Below are 24,103 nucleotides of genomic sequence, written 5' to 3' on the forward strand. Positions count from 1 at the left end.
TGTGTGTGTGTGTGTGTGTGTGTGTTGAGGTTAACATTTCCCCTTGTATGCACTTAGTTTAGAAAGATCCTAGAATGTCCCATTGCTTCCTGATAAATCCTCCGTTTACCTAATCCATTTATTTAATTATCCTTATTCTTTTTAAAATATTTTTATAATTCCAGTTAGTTAACATAGTGTTATATTAGTTTCAGGTGTACAGTATAGTGATTCAATGCTTCCACACATTACCCTGTGCTCATCACAACAAGTGCCTTCCTTAATCTCCATCACCTATTTAACCTATTCCCCCACCCCCTCCCCTATGGTAACCATCAGTCTCTTCTCTATAATTACAAGTCTGTTTCTTGCTTTGTCTTTCTCTCTCTCTTATTTTTTTCCCCTTTGCGTGTTTGTTTTGTTTCTAAAATTCCATATAAGTGGACTCATATGGGTATTTGTCTTTTTCTGACTGACTTATTTCACTTAGGATTATACTCTCTAGCTATATGGATGTCTTTGCAAATGGCAAGGTTTCATTGCCATGGCTGAATAATATTCCATTGTGTGTGTGTGTGTGTGTGTATGTGTGTGTATATATATACATATATATATATATGTATACATATACATATATATATGTATATATGTATATATATATCTGTATACATATATATATATATATCTCACATTTTCTTTTATCTATTCATCAGTTGGTGAACACTTGGGCTGCTTCCATATCTTGGCTATTGTAAGTAATACTGTTAGAAGCATAGGGGTGCATATATCCCTTTGAATTAGTGTTCTTGTCCTTGTATAAGTAGCCAGTTGTGAGACTGCCAGATGGTAAAGTAGTTCTATTTTTAACTTTTTGAGGAACCTCCGTACTGTTTTCCACAGTGGGCTGCACCACTTGTCTGTTCTTAACACTACTAATAAAAATTAATAATGCTGCTCAGAAGGTATTTAAATCATCTGTTTACCCAATCCCTGTAGTAAAAGGGATTGTGAAAAAAGAGTGACAGTTTCAGTATTTGGAAGCTCTTTTTTTAAAATAGATACATTAAGAAATTATTTGTTTTATAATACAGTCTTCAGATTTCTGAAGAATTTTGGTGCTATATTCCTGCAGTTAAACTTTTTTACTGTGCTGCTTTTGAAGAATCATCTATAAGTAAATTTAGTTCAATCTGTGCTCATTATAACATGAGTAATGAACTTAAAATAAGGACGACTTTCTGGACTTTGCTTGACATACTTTTTTTATGTTAGCAACAGATCCTCATTGGATATAGTAAGAAGCTAGTAGTATTAAAAGAGAGATTAGCACTTAATAGAGCAATCGGAGAGCTTTGGTACAAATCTTGATATAATCAAAAGGAGTGGAACAGCAATTTGGAGTAATAAAAAATTGGAAGTCTGGGGAGAAAATGGAATAATGAATCTCCAGGCTCGTTAAGATGAGTGGACACTTAGATCAATGGACAAGAATACCTGGATGACGTGGAGAGGCTGTTTTCTAGCTCTGATTTTATTCATCATCAAGTAACCTTATGATCTTTAATTTTTCCAGTTGACTTCCCTTTGGGATAGGGGATTAACTGTCCAATGTGAATATCAGTCAGCTTGTTATTTTTTTATTCTATATTATTAAATTGATTTATGGTACAGATGCATCTCATATGTACCATAAACTAGTTTTAGGCCCTTTTCGATGCTAGATAAACTCTTCATTTGTGGTATCAGACCAACAAAGTATAGAAAACAAACCTTATGGTATAGAGAAAGTAACAATAATAGTAAAGCTTTTTCTGACAATGTATCTTTCATCTCCCATCCATAAACTTACTATATACTTATATCTCCAATAATATTGGAAAAGTTTTCAGTTATCCTTGATTTTTCCATTAGACATCTGTTCAACATGCTTGTCTTTTGACCTAGCTTTTGTCAAACCACTGTTATTTCTAACAATATTGAAGTAGTGGCTGAATTTATTCCTTTAATTGCAGGTAGTTACCTTTAGCATGGATTGAAACAAGAGTTCTCTTCTCTGGACAGTTTCCACTGTCCAGTTTGGGCACTTCCAAATTATCTGCTGCTAAATTGGTTCTTTAGGGAGAAAACATTCAGTCTATAGTGTACATTTATACAAAATAAATTGCATCCAAAGTTTTTAGTATATATTTTATTCTCTCTCACCACAGATTTTGCCCCCAAGTACTTTCTTTATTAACTAGTCCCTTGATCTAGAATTAGAACATTTCTTGCTCTTAGAATTCAGGAATGTCTTTTTTTTTTTTTTTTTTTTTTTTTTAGTAATCTCTACACCCAATATGGGGCTCAAACTCGTGAGCCCAAGATCAAGAGTCACATGCTCTACTGACTGAGGCAGCCTGGTGCCCCTCAATTCAGGAATGTCTTTAAAACCAGAGTTCTTAGATACGTCACATATCAGTTAAAGAAAAGGTTATTTTGTTACCTTTATCAAATGATCATTTTCTTTTTTCTTACTCTTTTATTTTCATATCAAAGCCCAGTGAGCTGCACACCCTTGAAAGCAGTGGACTCTTGGTAGAAAAAATTGTTCTTGCTTCAGTGCTTGACAACCTTTTCTGTTGTAAGATACGAAGTTACTGACCTGAGAAGCAAAACACATAGTTAGCTTATTAGTACGCAATTTTCTTCAATATCTTAAAATTCTACCAAGTGAGTTGCTCCAGATGTGTTTTGATTTTTTTTATTCTTGTTTTTGTGCCCTATCCACATAGTTATTAGCTATAGGTATTCACTTAATAGCACTTATGGCTGTTAGCGACTACATCTCTCCGTCAGGTCATACTGTTGAATTCATTACTGCTGCATATACGCAGTGCAGTTTGTGGCTTTCCACTTATACCCTATTTGGTCAGATGCTTCCAGTTTTATTTATGCATTTGTTTTTGGCCCACCGTACTATGATTTTGCTGTTTCAGCTCCCTGTATATAAATAGATACTCCTTTCCTTATTTCTTTTTACCTGCCCAGCCTCATAAGTCTTATGAAACTATATATTAATACCAAATAAGTAAATTTAAAAACCTGTGAGAAGTTATGATGACTTAATAAATCAAGTAATTGGTATACCTCCTGAATATAATATAAATAACAATTGTCCTCATGTGTTTAAGAATACATATGTTAATTTATTAATTGAATAAATATTTATTGAGCATTATTTCTGGTATCAGGTTTCTATTTGTGGCACCTGCTTTTTTTCTTTTGGCCCATCTTAGTTTCAGTCACTTTCATCTCTTCTTTGACAGCTCTCTTCTACTTTTTCTAGGATAAAAAGATATAATTTGTTACCATACAGAGGTATAGTGAGCCTATCTGAATTCTTTCTTGTATTACTTTTGTGTTTTCTTTCTGAATCCAATTGATTTCCTTTATTATGGCAAGCTAATTCCAGTATATATTTGAGACCTTTGTAAAAACGTTTATTCCTCATACTAACATAGTACTAGTTTTAATGGGGCTTAAAATGTCAGCTTCACATTTTAAATTTGAAGCTATTTAGCTGTAGCAAGAAGGCCTCATTGTATTTATTGTTAGCAAAGAAAAAGTAGATTCACTCCTACTTCTATAGGCCTTTTAATGATATTTCTATAGCATTCGAATTTAGGGAGCTTTCATTATCATGATATGTCCTTGCAGTTAGGTTTTTAAAATGACTTTTGAATTTTTCTTATTGTGATAATGATAAGCAGAAAAGTGGAAGAATTTCATGTTTTCTGTTTACATGTAAGTGAGGCTTAAATAAAAATTAGATATCAACCGTTGGTTGCTTCAGGAATTTTGACCCCTGAGAAAGAACTTCCTTCCTTAAATCATTTCTTTTCCTATCCTGTAATTACTCCTTACACAGTATGTTTTCAAATAAGTGAATTTCTTATCATACTCCTTGACCATTTCCTATATTTTCCACCCATTCTTTAAGAATGTGATCTTAAATGAGTATGTATGCTATTTGTGTTGCTTAGTCTGAAATGAAAAGTAAGTTGAAATGAAGGTGGTTTTGAATTCAGTCTCAAGCTTGTGGATTTATTTATTTATTTTTTTAATAATATTTTTTTATTATGTTAGTTATCATACAGTACATCCCTGGTTTCTGATATAAAGGTCAGTGATTCATTAGTTGCGTATAACACCCAGTGCACCATGCAATATGTGCCCTCCTTACTACCCATCACCAGCCTATCCCATTCCCCCACCCCCCTCCCCTCTGAAGCCCTTAGTTTGTTACTCAGAGTCCATAGTCTCTCATGCTTTGTTCCCCCTTCTGATTACCCCTCCTTTCTTTATCCCTTTCTTCTCCTACCGATCTTCCTACTTCTTCTGTTCCATAGATGAGAGGAACCATATGATAATTGTCTTTCTCTGCTTGACTTATTTCACTTAGCATTATCTCCTCCAGTGCCGTCCATGTTGCAGCAAATGTTGAGAAATAGTTCTTTTTGATAGCTGAGTAATATTCCATTGTATATATGGACCACATCTTCTTTTTTTTTTTTTTAAGATTTTATTTATTTATTTGACAGAGATAGAGACAGCCAGCGAGAGAGGGAGCACAAGCAGGGGGAGTGGGAGAAGAAGAAGCAGGCTCATAGCAGAGGAGCCTGATGTGGGGCTCGATCCCATAACGCTGGGATCACGCCCTGAGCCGAAGGCAGACGCTTAACCGCTGTGCCACCCAGGCGCCCCTGGACCACATCTTCTTAATCCATTCATCTGTTGAAGGGAATCTCGGTTCTTTCCACGATTTGGCTATTGTGGACAATGCTGCTATGAACATTGGGGATGCATATGGCCCTTCTCTTCACTACGTCTGTATCTTTGGGGTACATACCCAGTAGTGCAATGGCTGGATCATAGGGTAGCTCAATTTTTAACTTTTTAAGGGACCTCCACACTGTTTTCCAGAGTGGCTGTACCAATTTGCATTCCCACCAATAATGTAGGAGCTTGTGGCTTTAGATAACCCTTTTGTTTTTCAGGATTACCATTGTGTGTCCAGTGTGTGAATTATGGGTATCCACAGTATGATGATTCTGGTGATTTTGAAAGGTGGTATATGGTCTTTCAGGATCTGTATTGAGATCTCCAGTGTTATTTTACTCTTGTGCAGCAGGAACGAGTTGGTTTAAAATATTTTAGAAGTGTGCCTCAGCCTCTGATACACCTTTTGATTTGGACTTCACTTATTAAAAAAAGACATTTTTCAAACTTTATAGTGTATCTAACATATAACTGAAGTCATATACTTTATAGCTGAATGGACTTATAATGCATGATTACACAACTTCAGAACCCATTTTGTTAAATGAAATGGTGACATTTTATGCACTATTAAGCCAACTAGAATAATTTTCTTGCTCTTAGCCATAACTTCTCTGTGTCCTTATTGAAAAATTTGGGGGTGTGTTGTAGAAGGTTTTGACAGGAGAGAGTGTTTAGAAAGATATGCAGAAACAGGGCCTTTTTGTCATTATTCCATCAAGAAAAATAAGACAGATAAAACTTGTAAAATGGGAAAGTGGTTGAAGTGCCTCAATTTGTGTTATAATGCATTAAATTATATTTATTTAGTAATAGTTTGATTGAAAAAAGTGAATTTTTAAATTACAGCCTTATTCCCATTTTTAAAAATATCTTACTGGTTATGAGAACATATATGAGTATATGTGTGTAATAAAATAAAACATTAACAAGTGTACTTTCAGCATTTCATGTTTTTGCCACCTTATATCTTTAAAGCAGCCAGAAACATAGTCCTGTGTTTAGTACAATACGAATAGTTTTATTTCTGTTGCTCTTTACTCAATAAACTGGGACTTAAACTAGAAAAGTAGTTTGTTGAACTTTGGGGGCAATAACCATAATATAAAACTACCCTGTATAACATAATGTGTTGTCCTGGGTTTCTTACATGTTGACAGTTTTCCTCCATTCCTTGCTGTGTAAATCTACTTGAAATTGTGTAACTTTCCTCCCTCAAAATGAACTAAATTTTTTCTTATTATATGTGAACGACAGAAAATACAAGCAAGCGAAAAGAATGTAAAAAATTATCAATGATTCCATCTATTCACAGCTATTTATTTTAACACTTTTGGGGGTATTGCTTTCAGACCCGTTTGTTTACATGTGTAAACTCATACACACATCACTTTTTTAACATGAAAAATAAGTTTTGTACTTTGCTTTTTTCACTTTACATGTTTCTGTGTCACTACATATATTTCTGAATGGTTACACTTTGTTGTATACATTCTCTGTAAGTTGTTTGTACAGTTCTCCATTATTGATCATGTAGGCTGTTTCCAAATTTTTCTTGTTAAAACAGCATGAGAAGAAACATCCTATAGCTAAATTTTTCATTCCTTTATTCAGTAGATAGTTGTTGAGTACCTGCTGTATGTCAGCCACTATATTTGGTATTAGGTTACAACAGTGAGCACAAAACACAAAGCTGCTATTCACATAGAATTAAATTCTAACAGGAGAGCAGATGTTAATCAAATAATCACGCTTCTGTATATATAGTTTATAATTGAAATGGATGCTTTGGAAGAAGGAATACTCTTCTGTGAAAGAATACAGCCAAGGATCCTGACTGGGGTTAGGGAAGACCTCATTGAAGAAGTGCTGCTTGAGCTGGCAGTTAACTAATTGGAAGAGGTTGGAAAGTGCGTTGGTGTTTCACAGATGGAGATTATTTCAGACAGAATGAATGGTATTATGCAAATGTCCTGTGGCAGGAAAGTTTATAGCATATTTGTGGAACTAAAAGAAAAGAAAGCTAGTATGGCATGAATACTGAAAGCAGTGGTATATGACATCGTTAGAGATGTAGTCAGGGGCCAAGCCAAGCAGAGCCTCACAAGTGGTGTTATGGACTTTGATCTTCATTTTAAGAATGGTAGGATGCAACTGAAGGGTTTTAAACTATGAGTAATACCTGATTGCGGGGTGTACTAATTGAACAGGGAGGAGAGTAGTTTCAGAGAAATCATTTAGGAGGATGTTGCAAGTAGTTTAGGTGAGAGGTTATGATAGCTTGGATTAGGTTGGTAGTGAACATAGAAGTAGACAGATTGAAGAAATTTTTATGAAGTAAAATTGATTCTGCTTGGTGCATATTCTTAAGTATTTTTGAAGGCATAAGTTTATAGAAATGGAATTCTTGACACAAAGGGCAGATTATTTTAAAAAGCTGATGGTAGATATCAAAATGCTTTCTGGATAGATTGTTTCAGTTTACTCTCCCATTAATACTGTGTTAGAGTGCCCATTTCAATATAACTTCACCAGCAATGAGCATTAACTTTTTGGGGTTTTTTAAAATATCTATTCCAGAAAGTGAGTAGATACTTCAGTTTTTTTAAATGGACATTATTTTGCCAACTATAATAACAGTATTTTTGGAATATATATGTATTATCTTATTTTGACTTTACACAGTGTGGTTTTGATTCTTAATATCCTGCCTCTAAAAGCTGAAACTAAAACAAAAAGATTTCATGGGACTGTTGCCTCAGGAACTTGAGAGAAAGAAAAATGTAAGATGATTTAGGTCAGATTAAACATGACTGGAAAATTGTGTTTTTGTTGAAATTTTTAATAATGAAACTTCTGTAAAATTAATACCAAGACTCCTACTTTTCTAAACATTGCATTACAACTCTACTTTATCATGAGTTTTGACTGAGGGCTCCAGACTATTTTAAATAAACATATTGGTAAAGAGACCAAAAGTATGTAAAGATTTTGACCACAAAGATGGAAATATTGAAATATTTATTAAATTTTGTGTAATGTATTGATAGCTTAAGAGATGAGAAATAACTGTATAGTACATCTCCTCTTGTCCCCACTGAATAACTTTTTGGCAATATGAAGATGGCTGTAGCTGGAAGTAAAAAATTAAGGGATATAAGTAGCTTTTTAAAAGCAATTTATGTAATTTCTTTTTCTCCAAGGTAGTTTGAGTTTGAAAGACACTGACCTTAGATCCAGAATAAAAGTTACATTTGCAAATATCTTCTCCCATATCATTTTGGTTTTTTGATAGTTTCCTTCTTTGTGCAAAAGCTTTTTATTTTGGTGTAGTCCCAATAGTGTAATTTTGCTTTTGTTTCCCCTGCCAGAAGAGACACATCTAGGAAAACGTTTCTGCAGCTAATGTCAAAGAAATTACTGCCGATGTTTTCTTCTAGGAATTTTATGGTTTCTTGTCTCACATTTAGGTCTTTCATCCATTTTGAATTTATTTTTGTGTATAGTGTAAGAAAGCGGTCCAGTTTCATTCTTTTGCACGTAGCTGTCCAGTTTTCCCAGCACCATTGTTGAAGAGACTGTCTTTTTCCCATTGTATATTCTTGCCTCCTTTGTCGTAGATTGATTCACCATAAAAGTAAGGGTTTATTTCTGGACTCTCTAGTTCCGTTGACCTGTCTGTTTTTGTGCCAGTAGCATACTGTTTTAATTACTACAGCTTTATAATATATCTTGAAATCTGGGATTATGATACCTCCAGTTTTGGTCTTTTTTTTTTTTTAGTTTTTATTTTAATTCCAGTTAATTAATGTACAGTGCAGTATTAGTTCCAAGTGTATAATACAGTGATTCAGCAATTCCACATATCACCCCAGTGCTCATCATGACAAGTACCCTCCCCGATCCCCATCACCTCTTTTCATTCGTCTCCCCCACTCCCCTCCCTTCTGGTAACCATCAGTTTGTTTTCTCTAATTAAGAGTCTGTTTCTCTCTCTTTCTTTTTTTTTTTTCTTTTTGCACATTTGTTTTGTTTCTTAAATTCCACATGAATAAAATCATATGGTATTTGTTTCTGACTGACTTTCATTACACCCTCTAGCTCCATCCATGTCATTACAAATGGCAAGATTTCATTCTTTTAATGGCTGAGGCATATTCCATTGTATATATATACTGCTACTTCTTTTTCCATTCATTAATCAGTGGACAGTTGGGCTGCTTCCATAATTTAGCTATTATAAATAATGCTGCTACAAACATAGGGGTGCATGTATTCCTTTGAATTAGTGTATCTGTATTCTTTGGGCAATTACCGAGTAGCGTGATCACTGGATTGTAGGGTTGTTCTTCCTTTTCAAGATTGTTTTGGCTATTCAGGGTCTTTTGTGATTCCAAACAAATTTTAGTATTATTTGTTCTAGTTCTGTGAAAAATGTTGTTGGTATTTTGATAGGGATTGCATTAACACTGTATGTTAATTATACTTGAATAAAAGAAGTTATGTTTGTAATGTTTGCAAATTTTTCTCAAATATGTACATAATTCTACATTATTGAAATGCAGTTATATTTGAAATGACATGTTACTTACTGCTTTGTTTTCTCTCTTTCAACAGTTAAAAGATGTTGATACTCGGAAAATCATAAAAGCAATGCTTTCTTACGTGTGGCCCAAAGACAGGCCAGATCTACGAGCTAGGGTGGCCATTTCCTTGGCATTTTTGGGTGGCGCAAAGGTAAGAATAAGAGAAATTATACATTGTTTGTTGCTGTAACTAAGAAATAGTATGGCATTTTCTAATAGTGAAACTTGAGCTGATGTAAGCTACTTTGGGGGGAGCATTGTTAATTTTTAGGACCCTCATTTACATAACTATTTTATGCAATCAGAAATTATATGGTAATGTCCAGTTTATTTGTGGATCAGATTTAAGGGCCTCAACTTAATGGAATTCACTCTTGAAACCAGTGTAAGATACAGGATCATTAGTGGTAACAAAGCATAAAGAACTTTATAAAAGAATCTCCTCAAAGCCCTGGTGGCTCTTACTTAATACATATTTCTGGTAAGCTTGGTTCTCATCTCCCAGTAAATTGGAAAGAGGATGAAGACACATTTAGGCACACTGATAGCCATAAGTGGTAAACAGCAATGTGAAGGGAAATAAACAGGAAAACTTAAAAAAAAAAAAAAACCACCCACAAAAACTGGGCATTTTTGTACCACTCAGTATAAGAGCCCTCTATATCTTAGCAGCCTCTTCAGTTTATCTCTGTACTATGTGTAGCACATTTTAATAAGCAGTTATAATGACTCTGAACTTTAAGGGAAAAAAACCTTATTTTTAGTTTATTCAGATTTTAAAGTCAGTGAAGTTTATATTTTTAAGTGCAACATGTAGTCTTTGGAGTCAGAATTCCTGGGCTCTGGCACTTACTAATGTTGTAACATTGGGCAAATTGCTTAGTCTTCATGCCTCAGTTTCCCAAGTTGTAAAATAAGGTAAATATACTGTTGTTATAAGGATTAAATAAATTAGCATACAAAAGGCTTGGAACAGTGTTTGGCACGTAGTAAAACATATGTATTAAAATAAAAATAAATTAATTTAGATTTCCATCAAAAATATGGGGGAAAAAGTCTGCTGAAAAGTATAAATGAGGTTTGACTACCACTCTTTTGTTTAAGGGTTAATATATTGTTTTAGAATCCAGGTCATATCACTTATTTCTCCTCTATGTCATGTATGTTGCCTTTTATTTACTCATTCTTTTCCTTACTCTGAAAATAGGTTTTGAGAACTTGTCATACAAAGGACTGTTCTTGGCCCTGCAGAGTATTCAGACGTGAATAAAGCATATTTCTGGGGCACCTGGGTGGCTCAGTTGTTAAACGTCTGCCTTCGGCTCAGGGCGTGATCCCAGGGTCCTGGGATCGAGCCCTGCATTGGGCTCCCTGCTCTACTGGGAGCCTGCTTCTTCCTCTCCCACTCCCCCGGCTGTGTTCCTTCTCTCGCTGGCTGTCTCTCTGTCAAATAAATAAAATCTTTTAAAAAAAAAGCATATTTCTTCTCTCAAGTCATACAGGATAAGACAAGTTATATTTTATTGCTATGGTGCAAAGTAGGTCATAAATGATTTAAAAGAAGTACCATTCAGGGGCGCCTGGGTGGCGCAGTTGTTAAGCGTCTGCCTTCGGCTCACGGCGCGATCCCAGCATTCTGGGATCGAGCCCCACATCAGGCTCCTCTGCTGGGAGCCTGCTTCTTCCTCTCCCACTCCCCCTGCTTGTGTTCCCTCTCTCACTGGCTGTCTCTCTCTGTCAAGTAAATAAATAAAATCTTAAAAAAAAAAGTACCATTCACATATTGGGTGATTTCAAAGGAAAAAGCCACCAAATGGGGAGTCTGGAAAGGTTCCACAGAGGAGGTGATGTCTGAGATAGTCTTGGATTGAGGTGGGATTGTTACAGGTATAGGAGTAACATGGACAGAATGAGAGAGGACGTATAGCGTGTGTGGAGTAGTAAATAGTTCAGCTTTGCTCTTGTGAGGGGATAATGTTTCAGAGAAACTAGAAGTAACCTTGGAAAGATAGATGGAGCTCCTAATGTGAAATACCTTAACTGTGAAACAAAAATTTAATTACATTGGAAGTAGGAACATATATTTTGAGCAGAAGAGTAGTAAAGTTAGAGCTATATTTTAGGAAATTAATCTGATCCAGTTGTATAAGATGGATTAGGGCGGTAAGAGAACTAAAGTAGGGATACCATTGATTTTCATTTCATGTATTCATTCAGCAAATATTTACTGACCAGTTATGAGGCTGATGTAATAATCTAGATGAGAAGTAATAGCACTTTGTACTGGAGTAGTGGTAGAAATGGTAATATGGAGGGAAAAGATGCCAGAGATATTGTGAGGTAACGGAAGTAGAATCAACAAGACGTAGCAATGGATCAGATATTAGAAGTAAAAGAGAGGTAGGATTCAACGTTGATGCCGAGGATAAGAGAAGAAAAATGCTTATAACAGTAGGTAGGAAGTTGGGAGGTCTTGTTTGGGAAGATGAAAATTTAGGTTTGGGGCAAGTTAAGTTTGAGATGCTAATGGAATGTTGAGACAGAGATACTTAAATGATAATATAAAATGCAAGACAAGTTTAGGAAGGAGCCCCAGGCTAGAGAGATTAAGATGTAATAGTTGGGGGAGGGGGGAGAGGTAATAGTTGAGACAGTGCAGATCAGTTGACCAAGAAATAGAGCAGAAATAGAAGATGACTACAGAGAGAACCTGTGATAAATGTGCTCCTATAGGGTAATAAACAGCAATGGAAACAGGAAAGGAGTGATTGGAAAGTAAAACTAGAATAATTCAGTCTGACTGTTCATTGTCTTTTCTTCTTTCTCGTCTGTGGGTTCTGTTGAGTACTCTCCCAATGAACCAGACCCCTTCCCTGGGAGAAGACTAAATCAAGATACTGAACAACAGACCAAGAATCCATACTTTATTCTGTTTGTTTAAGCTGAACAGAGAGGATAATATTATAAATCTAATTTTGGTAGCTAATGTTGAAATTCTTTTAACTCTTATAATTTTAGCACAGTACTGGTTGCTGAATTGTCTTTTACCTACAAATTACTTAAGGATAAAGATTATTCTGAGCTCTTGTGTGAGGCAGAATTAGCAAATTGGCCTTTATTAGCTGAATGAAAGTATTTTGCTGACAAGTTAAAGGCAGATTGTTTTCTGGACTTCGTTTTGAGTCGAAGAGAACAGGTTAGAACATGACTAATTAGGTTAGTCAAAGGGAGGAATGTTAAATAATTTGTATTAGATTTTATTTTTGGAGTGAATTTCAGTTGTTCAAAATACAGATTTCTGTTGCTTGGTGACAGGTCAATGTCAGGGTATAAAAACTAGGTCAAGGTAACTTTCTTAAGGACTGAAATACTTTTAGAAGGCTAATATTTGATTCTTCTCTCAATAAATACTGAGCACCAATAGGATGGATAGTGCTGTACTAGCCTCCTATAAACTAATGATAAGTAAACAGAAGTGAATATAGAAAAATCAGTCCTTAAAAAGTATGTTGGATTCCTTTTGAGTCAGGAAAAGACATAGATTACCTGATGTTATAATGATTGCATGCTTGTACTTTCAGAACATATAGAAAAACAGTTTACTTTTCACTAGACAGGAACTAGACCATAGGATAAATTTAGGAATGTATAGTAGTAGCATTTAACCATTCCTAACATCATTTTTCTAGCTTCTCTACTGTGTTTAAAAGTGATTACTCTCCCAATCTTTAATACATGGTCATTGTTTAATTTTGGTAGTATTGCAGGTATGATTTATACTTTGCATGCAAATATGGATCGTTACCCCTTTCATTCGTTGGCTTCCTATTTTTTTTTCAACCTGATTACATGCTTTGGCATATAAGCACTTTGGACGGATCTATTCCCCTTTATACTGTGGTCTTCCCTACCTCCTCCGCATACTTGTGGGAATCTTAGGGCAGGGTTCAGGAATCTTCTCAGCTATAAATGAATGCCACCCAGCCATCTGAGCAGCATGTGGTGGTTTCACAGCAAGGCCAGAAGCATCCGTGAGGGAGAAGGAGGACAGAAAGAGAGAAATGTCAAGTGAGAAGAAGAAAAAGGGAGGAGGATTTCTGCTTAACATATGGGGCCACAGCATACCATCTGCTTACTTATTTGTCTATTAATGCTCTTTTCATTCTGAAGGTCTTAAGGCTATCATTGTCTCCAGCAAAGATTTTTTAAGATAAACTGCATTATGTAAAGATGCCTTGCAGCCCAGAGAAACCCAAGAAGGATGGGTTGGTATTTCTTCTGAATTGCAGAAATTCTATTTTTAATATGTTGGAGTCCTATATAAGATATATTTTAGGGGTTCTGCTGCCAAGAGAGAGACAGAGATAGAGACAGACAGAGATAGAACACTATTTGCCTTCAGTCCTTAAATCCTTACAAATCATATGCAGTGCCTTTTCTTACCATCCACACATATATCCTAGGAGTATCACATTTTCATTAATCAGAGGATTTTGAGATCTAAGAATTTTTTTTAATTTAACCTATTAGTATATCACATGCAGCTGTGCCAGGATTTAAGGAAAATGTAAAACATATTTACTAAAGCCATCTGTTTACATAAAATAAGTTTATTTTAATGTTATAAAAAAGTTTACTCATCTTCTCTAACCAGCACCATCTTTGGAATGACTTAGTTGACAGAGAACTTAAAGTATCAAGTACAAAAGGATATCTCAATTAAAAACCTGTTACAAATGAAAATAAGCTTTATTTAAAATTATAAAATAATTTCAAGGGAGAGGGTATTTTATAAAAATATATCCCTTTTCTTCAAGAGTGCATCTATTATATAAAGTAAGGAATAATTTTTGTGTCTTAGTCTGTTTACACTGCTATAAAAAACACCATAAACTAGGTGGTTCATAGATGGCTGTCTTTTTGTTGTAACCTACATCATGTAAGAGGTGAAAGGTCTTTGGGGACTCTTTTATAAGGGTACTAATTCCATAAGGGCCTGATCACCTCTTAAAGGCCCCACTTCCAGTATCATCACTCTGGGGGGTTAGGATTCAACATGTGAATTTGGCAGGGGGACGTTCAGATCATAGAAGTATGTATTGAGCAACATTTGTTGAGTGGCTGTTAGGTACAAGATGCTGTTCTAGGCAACTGGGAATGCAAAAATGAATAAAATGTGGGCCTTGCCTTCCCTCCTAGAGTTGCAGTGTACTGAGGGAGAAAAATACACAAATAATATATATATATATAACATAAATATCCATAAGGGAGTCACAAATGAAGATATATGGGAGTTCCAGCGATTAGGCATTTAAGGAAGGCTTCATGGAAGAGCTAGAATTTTCCAGTAACTACTGTCTTGACATTTGTAACTTCAGAAGATTCGTGCATTTTTTGCTTAACTTTGATTCTTTAAAAATTTTCTGAAAAACACTTTTTAAAATGAAACAATGCTACCTAAAGCCTTTTGTTGAGAAGTATGATTTATATCTTGGAATAGTTTTTTAATTAAAAGACTTTATATTTTAGAGAAGTTTTAGGCTTACTGAAAAATTGAGCAGTAAGGACAGAGAATTCCTATACATCCCCGCCCCAATCCCACTCAATTTCTTCTGTTACTAACATCTTGCATTAATATGGTACAGTTGTTACAATTGATGAACCAATTATTTAAAAATATATTATTCTTATTAGCTAAGTTCATAGTTTACATTAGGATTCACTCTTTGTGTTGGACACTTATTATAGGTTTGGGGAAATGCATAGTCTCATGTATCTACCATTGAAGTATCATACAGAAGAGTTCTACTGCCCCTAAAAATCCAGTGTATTTCACTTGGTCATCTCTCCATCCTCCCAAATCCCTGGCAACCATTGATCATTTTACTATCTCTGTTGTTTTGCCCTTTTCCATAATGTCATATAGTTGGAATCATACAATATATAGCTCTTATAGACTGGCTTTTTTCACTTAACAATATACATTTCAGAGTCATTTATGTCTTTTTTATGACTTGATAGTTCATTTATTTTTATTGCTGAAAAGCATTCCATCGTATGGACATACCATATAATGTGTATATCCATTCACCTTTTGAAAGACATTTTGGTTGCTTCCAGATTTTGGCATAAAATAAAGTTGCAATAAACATTTGTGTGCAAGATTTTTGTGTGATATAAGTTTTCAGCTCATTTGGGTAATTACTGAAGAGTGCAATTGCTTGATTATATATTAAGACTATGTTTAGTTTGTGAGAAACTGCCAAACTGTCTTCCAAAGTGGCTGTACCATTCTGCATTCCCACCAGCAGTGAATAAGAGAATTTCTGTTGCCCCACATCCTTGTCAGTATTTGCTGTTGTCAGTGTTCTGGATTTTAGTCTAATAGGCGTGTAACGCTATCTCATTTTTGTTCTAATTTGATATTGCCTAATGACGTGTTATATTGCACATGTTTTCATATGCTCTTGGTCATCTCTATATCTTCCTTGGTGAGATACCTGTTAAGTCTTTTGCCCATTTTTAAATTGGGTTGTTCATTTTCTTATTATTGAGTTTTAAAGAGTTCTTTGTGTATTTTGACTACCAGTCCTTTATCAGATAGATTTTTTGCAAATATTTTCATGCAGTCTGTGGCTTGTATTTTCCTTCTTTTAACAGTGTCTTTCACAGAAGTTTTAAAATTTAATGTAGTCCAACTTACCAGTGTTTCATGGATTGTGCCTTTAGTGTTACATCTAATGTCATTGCCAAACCAAAGGTCACTTAGATTTTATTTTAAGTTATCTTCTAGAAGTTTTATAGCTTTGTGCTTTACATTTAGGACTGTGATTCATTTGGAGTTAATTTTTGTGAAAGGCCAATGTCTAGATTTTTTTTTTGCACGTTCAGTTGTTCTAGCACCATTTTTTTGAAGACTATTTTGCCTCCATTGGGTTGCCTCTACTCCTTTGTCAAACATCAGTTGAATATATTTGTGTATATTTATCTATTTCTGGACTCTGTTCTGTTCTATTGATATATTCTTTTGCCAGTGCCACACTTAATTATTGTAGCTTTATGGTAAGTCTTGTAATCAAGTAGTGTCAGTCCTCTGACATTGTTGGGTTTTTTTTCCCAATATTGTGTTGGTTATTCTGGGTCTTCTGTTTTTCTCTGTAAAGCTTAGAATCGGTTTGTCCATATCTACCAAATTGTTTGCTGGGATTTTGATTGGGACTGTATTGAATATATAGAGCAAATATAGGAACAGCTGACATCTTTATAATATTGAGTCATTCCATCCATGAACATGGAATCTGTTCATTTAGTTCTTTTTTGATTTCTTTCATCAGGGTATTATAGTTTTCCTCATATAAATCTTAGACATGCTTTGTTAGATTTATACCTAATTATATCATTTTGGGTACTAATTTAAGTGGTATTATTTTTTTAAATTTTTAATCATATATTTTTCACTGGAGATATAGAGGAAAGCAATTGACTTTTGTATATCCTGCAGCCTTGCTAGAGTTTCAGGAGGGTTTTTGTTGTTTTGTTGTTGTTGTTGTTGTTGTTGTTGTCGTTATTGTCAGTTCTTCTGGATTTTCTACATGGATAATCATATCATCTGCAAAATGATTTTATTTCTCCTTTCCTAATATGTGTGCCTTCTATTTCCTTTTCTTACTGTATTATCTAGGACCTCCAGTACCGTGTTGAACAAGAGCAGTAGGAGAGGGCATCTTTGCTTTGTTCCCAAATTTAGGGGTAAAGCATCTAGTTTCTCATCATTAAGTATGTTGTAAGCTATAGGGTTTTTTGTAGGTGTCCTTAATCAAGTTGAAGAAGTTTCTTTCTATTCTCTTCCCAGTTTCCTGAGAGTTCTTATCATGAATAGGTGTTGGATTTTGTCTAGTGCTTTTTTTTTTTTTGCCTCTATTGATACCATATGATATTTTTTCTTTAGCCTGCTGATGTGATGGATTACATTAATTGATTTTCCAATATTGAACTAGCTATGCATACCTGGAATGAATTCCACTTGGTCATGTTGTATAATTATTTTATACATTATTGGATTTGATTTGCTAATATTTTGGTGAGAATTTTTTTATCTGTAATCATGAGAGATAGTGGTCCAGAGTTTTCCTTTCTTGTGATGTCTGCCTGGTTTTGGTATTAAGGTAGTGCTGGCCTCCTAGAACAAGTTCAGAAATTTTCCCTCTATCTCTGTTTTCTGGAAGGGATGGTATTTACAAATTGAGTATTTTGCCTACTTTTCTTTTCTCCTTGTTTTGCCTTGCTAATCATATCTCCCTTTAGTGCTCTTGTCCTTTATATTCTTTCTCTCCTTCTGATCCTTTTGAGACTGGAGAGGTACACAAACAAAATTCTCTTTTACCTATTCACATATATTGGGCCCTTCTTGGCAGCACTAGTTACAGAGTCCTTAATTATCAGAGGCTGCTGTGAAAGAGATTAATTATTGAGGAATTTAGGTATTAAAAAGGTCTGGAAGAATTGGGTTCCTCAGATAACATAGATAATACTTGCATGACCAAGAAGGGAAAAGTCACTTTAAAATCTAGAGTTTGAGACCCTCAGCAGACTGCTCATGTGGACCAGTAAATTTGGCATCATATAGATACAGCATACTTTTGGCTGTCCTTTATGGTGATTGTACTTTTTCCTTAAGTTTGTTATTTAATTTATGTCCCAAATCTTGCATTTCCTAGTTAAAATTAAACAAATTCAGTTTCCTAATTATATACCAGTTTCTGAAAATTCAAGAATTTTGAAGATTATTTATATATTTGATTCGAACTTTTGATCTAGGAAAGAAAAAAAATTGTGGTAATAAGTCCTTTTATTTCTCTTATACTTAAATTAATGGTAAATTAATGAGCATGCTGCAGTTACAGATGAAACATAACTTTTGTCACATGATTATAATCCGGTAAAAACAGTTTATCAATATTTAGAAAACAACAGGGGAATTAAACTCTGTACTGAGTCAATTTTGATTAAAGTACATTAACATTTAGCCTTAGTTTTAGACCTCTCCAGCCTATAGGGAGCCAGGTTTGGTGTGACCTGAGACACTGGCTTTATTTTTAAAATTTTACTTTTAATATACATGCAGTAAAGGGTACTCTTTTATGATTTTTAATACATGGATATATTCATGTAATTACTGCCACAGTCAGGATACAGAATAGTGCTACCACCCCAAAAATCTCTTTTGTATAACCCCTTTGTCTATATATCCTCTTCAGACCCCTAACTGCTGGATACTACTGATTTCTCCTATCTCATTATAGTTTTGTCATTTTGAGAATACCATATAAATAGAATCGTATAGTATATAACCTTTTGAGCTGGCTCTCTTAAACAACATAATGCCTTTGTCATTCATCCAAGTCACTAAGTATATCAGTAGTTCATTTTTCTTTTTATTGCTGAGGTGTATTCCATAGTATGGATGTAATATATTTATCCACTGGTGGACATTTGGTTTCTTTCCATCTTTTGGCAATTATAACTAGAGTGACTATAAATTACACTTAAGTATGGGTTTTTGTGTGAACTTGAGTTTTCATTTCTCTAGGATAAATATCTAGGAGTGGAATTTTTGGGTCATGGTTAGTATATTTTTAACTCTATAAGAAGCCACCAAACTGTTTTCCGTAATGGTTATTTTTGTCTTCCCACCAGCAAGCAGTGTATGAGAGTTCCAGTTGCTTCACTTCCTTGCCAACACATGATATTGTCAGGCATTTAGTGGTATTTTGTGGTTTCAATATACATTTTCCTAATGGATAATGTTGTTGGATATCCTTTCATGTGCTTAGTTGCCAGCCATATATCTACTTTGGTGAACTGTCTGTTCAAGTGTTTTGTCCATTTTTAGTTAGGCTGTTGTTTTTACTGTTTGGTGAGTTATTTATACATTCTGGGTATGAGACCTTTCTTAGATATATAATTTGCAAATATTTTCTCCCATCTGTAGCTTTTTAAAAAATTCCCTTCGTAGTGCTTTATATAGAACAAGAGTTTTTAATTTTGATAGGTTCCAGTTTATCATTTTTTTTCTTTTATGGATTATGTTTTAGTTGTTATGTCTAAGAACTGTTTGCCTAACTCAAGGTCATTACGATTTTCTCCTGAGTTTTCTTCTAAAAGTTATATTTTTACCTTTTATGTTTATATTTATGCTCCATTTTGAGTTAATTATTGTATCCAGTTTGGTTGAAGGTTCATTGTTTTGTCCAGTTGTTCCTAACATAAAGGCTATACTCTCCCAATTGCATTTCCTTTATATCCTATTGCTGCTGTAAAAACTTTTCACACTTGATAGCTTAAAACAACACATATGTATTATTTTGTAAAGGTCAGAAGTCTAAAATTAGGTTTCCTGGGTCAAAATAAAAGCATTTGTCAGGGCTGCGTTCCCTTCAGAGGCTCTTGGGGGAGAATCCATTTCCTTGCCTTTCTGTCTACATTCCTTGACTTGTGGCCCCTCCCTCCATCTTAAAGCCAGTAGCATCTTGAGTCTCTCTGAATCTGACTCTTGGCCTCTATAGTAAATCTTTTCTCTTGACTTTGGATCCCCCCCCACCTCCCTCTTATAAGGACCCTTTTGATAACACTTGGCCCTCCAAGTAGTTCCTAATACTCTCCCCAGCTCATATTCTTTAGTTTAATCACATGCAAAGTTTGTTTTGCTATGTAAGGTATCATCTTCGTAGGTTCTGGAGATTAGTACATTAGTACATGGAGATTTTAGGGAGCCATTATTCTCGTGTACCATAGAGAGTGTGTGTGTGTGTATCTTTTTCTGGACTTTGTTCTTGTCTGTTGATCTATATGTTTGTGTCTCTCCATTCATCAACACCACATTGACGTTATTGTTGTAGCTTTATAGTAAGGTGTAAAGATAGATAGTATGATTCCTCCAGGGATTTTTAAAATTGTTTTGGCTATTCCAGTTTCTTTGTCTGTCTATATAATTTTAGAATCTTGTCTATAGCCACAAAGAAGCCATATAGGATTTTTAAATGGATTTTAATTAAATCTCTAGACCAACTGGGGAGAATTGACATCCCTACTATGTTGAGTGTTCCAGTCAGTGAACATAGAATATCTCTCCATTTACTTAGATCTTATTTGATTTATTTCAAAGCACTTGTAGCCTTCAGCATACAGACACTGAACATGTTTGATTAGACCATTAGTTTCCAACCCTTCAGGGGAGATTTGGCACTATCTGGAGACATTTTTGATGGTCACAGTTGGGGATGAGGGTGCCACTAGCATATAGTAGGTAGATGTTAGGGACACTCCTAAGCATCCTAAAGTGCACAGAATATCTCTTCCCATAAGCAAGAATTATCTAACCCAAAATGTCTGTAGTGCTGAAGGTTGAAAAATCCTGGGTGCGGTTTATACTTAAGGATTTCTTTGGGGGGATATTGTAATTTTTTAAGATTTTATTTATTATTTGAGAGAGAGAGCATGAAAGAGCACAAACGGGGGGAGGGGCAGAAGGAGAGGGAGAAACAGACTCCCCACTGAGCAGGACCCTGGGATCATGACCTGAGCCGAGGGCAGATGCTTAACTGACTAAGCCACCTAGGCACCCAGCTATTGTAATTTTTTTTTTTAAAGATTTTATTTATTTATTCGACAGAGAGAGACAGCCAGCGAGAGAGGGAACACAAGCAGGGGGAGTGGGAGAGGAAGAAGCAGGCTCATAGCGGAAGAGCCTGATGTGGGACTCGATGCGGTAACACCGGGATCACGCCCTGAGCCGAAGGCAGACGATTAACCGCTGTGCCACCCAGGCGCCCCCAGCTATTGTAATTTTTAAAAATGTTCGTTTCCAGTCATTCATTGCTAGTATATTGATACATTAATAATTATTTGCTTACGTTGGTCATTATAATTTGTTGATAATTATATTGATAATTATTGATAAATTTGGAGTTTGGCCTACCATTTTATTATTTATTTTATGCCAGTTTCCTCTTTGGTTACTCTGTTTCACCTTTCCTGCCATCTTTTGTGTTATTTAAGCATGTTTTACTCTCCCGCTTTAATTTATCTATTGTGCCTTTTAGTGTATCTATTCGTATAGTTTTGCACAGGTACTTAGTATTTCTGTTGGTTTCCTTCATTTCTGATGTTCCAGGCTTCTGGCTGCTTCCATTTCCCATGTGTATGAAGAGTTTCCTTTAGCAGTTCTTTTAGAGGTCTGCCAGTGACTAATTTTTAGTTTTCCTTAATCTGAAAAGGTCTTGATATTCCTTTCATTCCTGAAGGCTAGTTTTGCTGATTAAAGGATTCTAAGTTGACAGTTCTTTTCTTTTACCATTCGAAAAATGTGCCACTTCCTGTTGGCCTCCCTGGAAATCTGGTTTCTTCAAATTGTTTTTCCCCTTATACATAATGAATTGTTTCTATCTGGCTGCTTTTAAGATTTTTAAATTTGTCTTTAGCTTTTGGAATTTTAATTATAATGTGTCTTGGTGTGAATTTCTTTGGGTTTTCCCTATTCAGGGGGTTGCTCATTTTCATGAATCTGTAGATTTATGTCTTTTGCCAGATTTGGGGAATTTTTAGTCATTATTTCTTTGAATACTTTTTCCAGCCTCACACTTTCTCTCCTAATCTTCTGAGACTCTAAAGAGGAGTGATATATCCTTTTTTTATAGTACCATAGATCCCAGAGTGTTGTACCCTCTCCCACTTTTTTAGTGTTTTCTCTCTCTTGTTCATACTCAATATATTATTTTATTGTTCTGTTTTCATGTTGACTGATTCTTTTGTTCTCTCCATTCTGCATGGAGCCCATACAGTCTTTTTTTTCCAGTCATATTTTTTGGTTCTCGATTTTTTCATTTGGTTCTTCTTTACGTTCTCTATCTGGGGAGACATTCTGTTTTTTCATTGTTTGAAGCATGTTCATAAGTGCTCCTTAAAGCACTTTCATGATGGCTATTCTGAAATCCTCATCAGGTAGTTCTAACATTTGTGTCTGTTGATTGTATTCTTTTATTTGAAGTTGATATCTTAGTAGTCCTTGGTATAATGAGTGATTTTTTTTTATTGAAACCTTGGATATTTTGGATATTATGGTATGAGACTCTGGCTTTTTAAAAAATCTTTTGTTTAGCAGGCCTCCTATGATACTGCTCCAGTGGGGATGAGCTGCTGCCTCATTACTTCAGGAAGGGTTAAAAGTCCAGGTTCTTGCCGTGGCTTCCATTGACTCCTAAAGGAAGCGACTCCTTATGGCTGCTGGGGGGGAGGGTGGAAGTTTAGGCTCCTCAGCAGGATGAAAGACAAGCTGCACACCAGGAGAAATATTTGCAAATTACATATCCAACAAAGGCCTTTATATCTAGAAAATATATAGAGAACTCTTAAACTCAGTATCAAAAGACAAAAACAAAAAACCAGTCCAGTTACAAAATTTGCAAAAGACATGAACAGATACTTAACCAAAAAGGATATATGAGTGGAAAATCAGAATATGAAAAGATGTTCAACATCACTGCTGTTAGGGAAACACAAATTAAAACCAGAAGATATAACTATACACTTATTAAAATAGTTTCAACATAAAGGGGTGCCTGGGTGGCTCAGTCGGTTGAACTTCTGACTCTTGATATCAGCTCAGGTCTGGTGTCAGGGTCATGAGTTCAGGCTCCACATTGGGCCCCAGTGTGGAGCCTACTTAAAAAAAATAGCTTCAAAATAAAAAATAGTGATGATATCAAATGTTGGTGAGAATGCAGAGGAATTGGATCACTCATATTTTACTGGTGGTGGGAATAGAAAATGGTACAGCCACTCAGAAAGATTATGGCAGTTTCCTAAAAAGTTCAGTGTAGACTTACCATATGATTTACCCATTACTCTTGGGCATTTATCCCAGAGAAATGAAAACTTATGACCACCTGTATGAAAATTTCTACAGCGTCTTTTTATTTGTAGTCCAAAACTACAAACAACCAGATGTCCTTCAGGGGTGAATGGTTGAATAAACTTGGTACATCCATGGAAGAGTACTTAGCTATAAAAAAAATGAGCTATTGAGGGGCATCTGGGTGGTGCAGTTGGTTAAGCATCAGACTCTTGGTTTCCACTGAGGTGATATCAGGATCATGAGATCAAGCCCCATGTTGGGCTCCATGCTCAGCACAGAGTCTGCTTAAGACTCTCTCGCTCGCTCGCTCCCTCGCTCGCTCCCTCTGTCCCTCCTCTCCCTGCACTTGTGTGCTTTTTCTCTCTCTCAAATAAATTTTTAAAAATAAGCTATTGATACATGTATCATCCTTGATGAACCTCAGGGGCATCATGCCGAGTGAAGAAGAAGGTCAGTCTCAGAAGATTGCAAACATATATATAATATGCTCAAAATGACTAAACTATAGAGATCAAGCCCAGATTAGTGGTTGCCAGGGGACAGGGATTTAGGTGTGGGGCGAGGTGGGATGGGAGTGAATGTAAAGAGGTAGCACAAGAGATTTCTTTTGTTGTGATGGAGTAGTTCTGTATCTTGATTGGAGTAGTTCTGTATCTTGATTGTGGTGATGGTTACATGGATCTGAAGATGGGATAAAATAGCATAGGACCATATAGGCAACGCATACAATCCCCACACATACATGAATATGGAAAAAACTGAGTGAGTTCTGTAGTCTAGTTAATAGTAATGTGCCAGTATACATTTT

General features: G+C 35.3%; 1 protein-coding gene across 2 annotated transcripts in view; it reads left to right on the forward strand.

The window, feature by feature from the left end:
- The window catches only part of ABCB7 (ATP binding cassette subfamily B member 7), a 202,540-nt gene that overhangs the window by 128,372 nt on the left and 50,065 nt on the right, over positions 1 to 24,103 (forward strand). For both annotated transcript variants that reach the window (XM_008703059.2, XM_040630520.1), the window contains exon 4: positions 9,415 to 9,534. In XM_008703059.2, coding sequence (XP_008701281.2) covers positions 9,415 to 9,534 — 120 coding nt within the window. The remainder of the gene's footprint in view (positions 1 to 9,414; positions 9,535 to 24,103) is intronic.

Source organism: Ursus maritimus (genome assembly GCF_017311325.1).
Source record: "Ursus maritimus isolate PB19 chromosome X unlocalized genomic scaffold, ASM1731132v1 scaffold_X1, whole genome shotgun sequence".
NCBI lineage: Eukaryota > Metazoa > Chordata > Mammalia > Carnivora > Ursidae > Ursus > Ursus maritimus.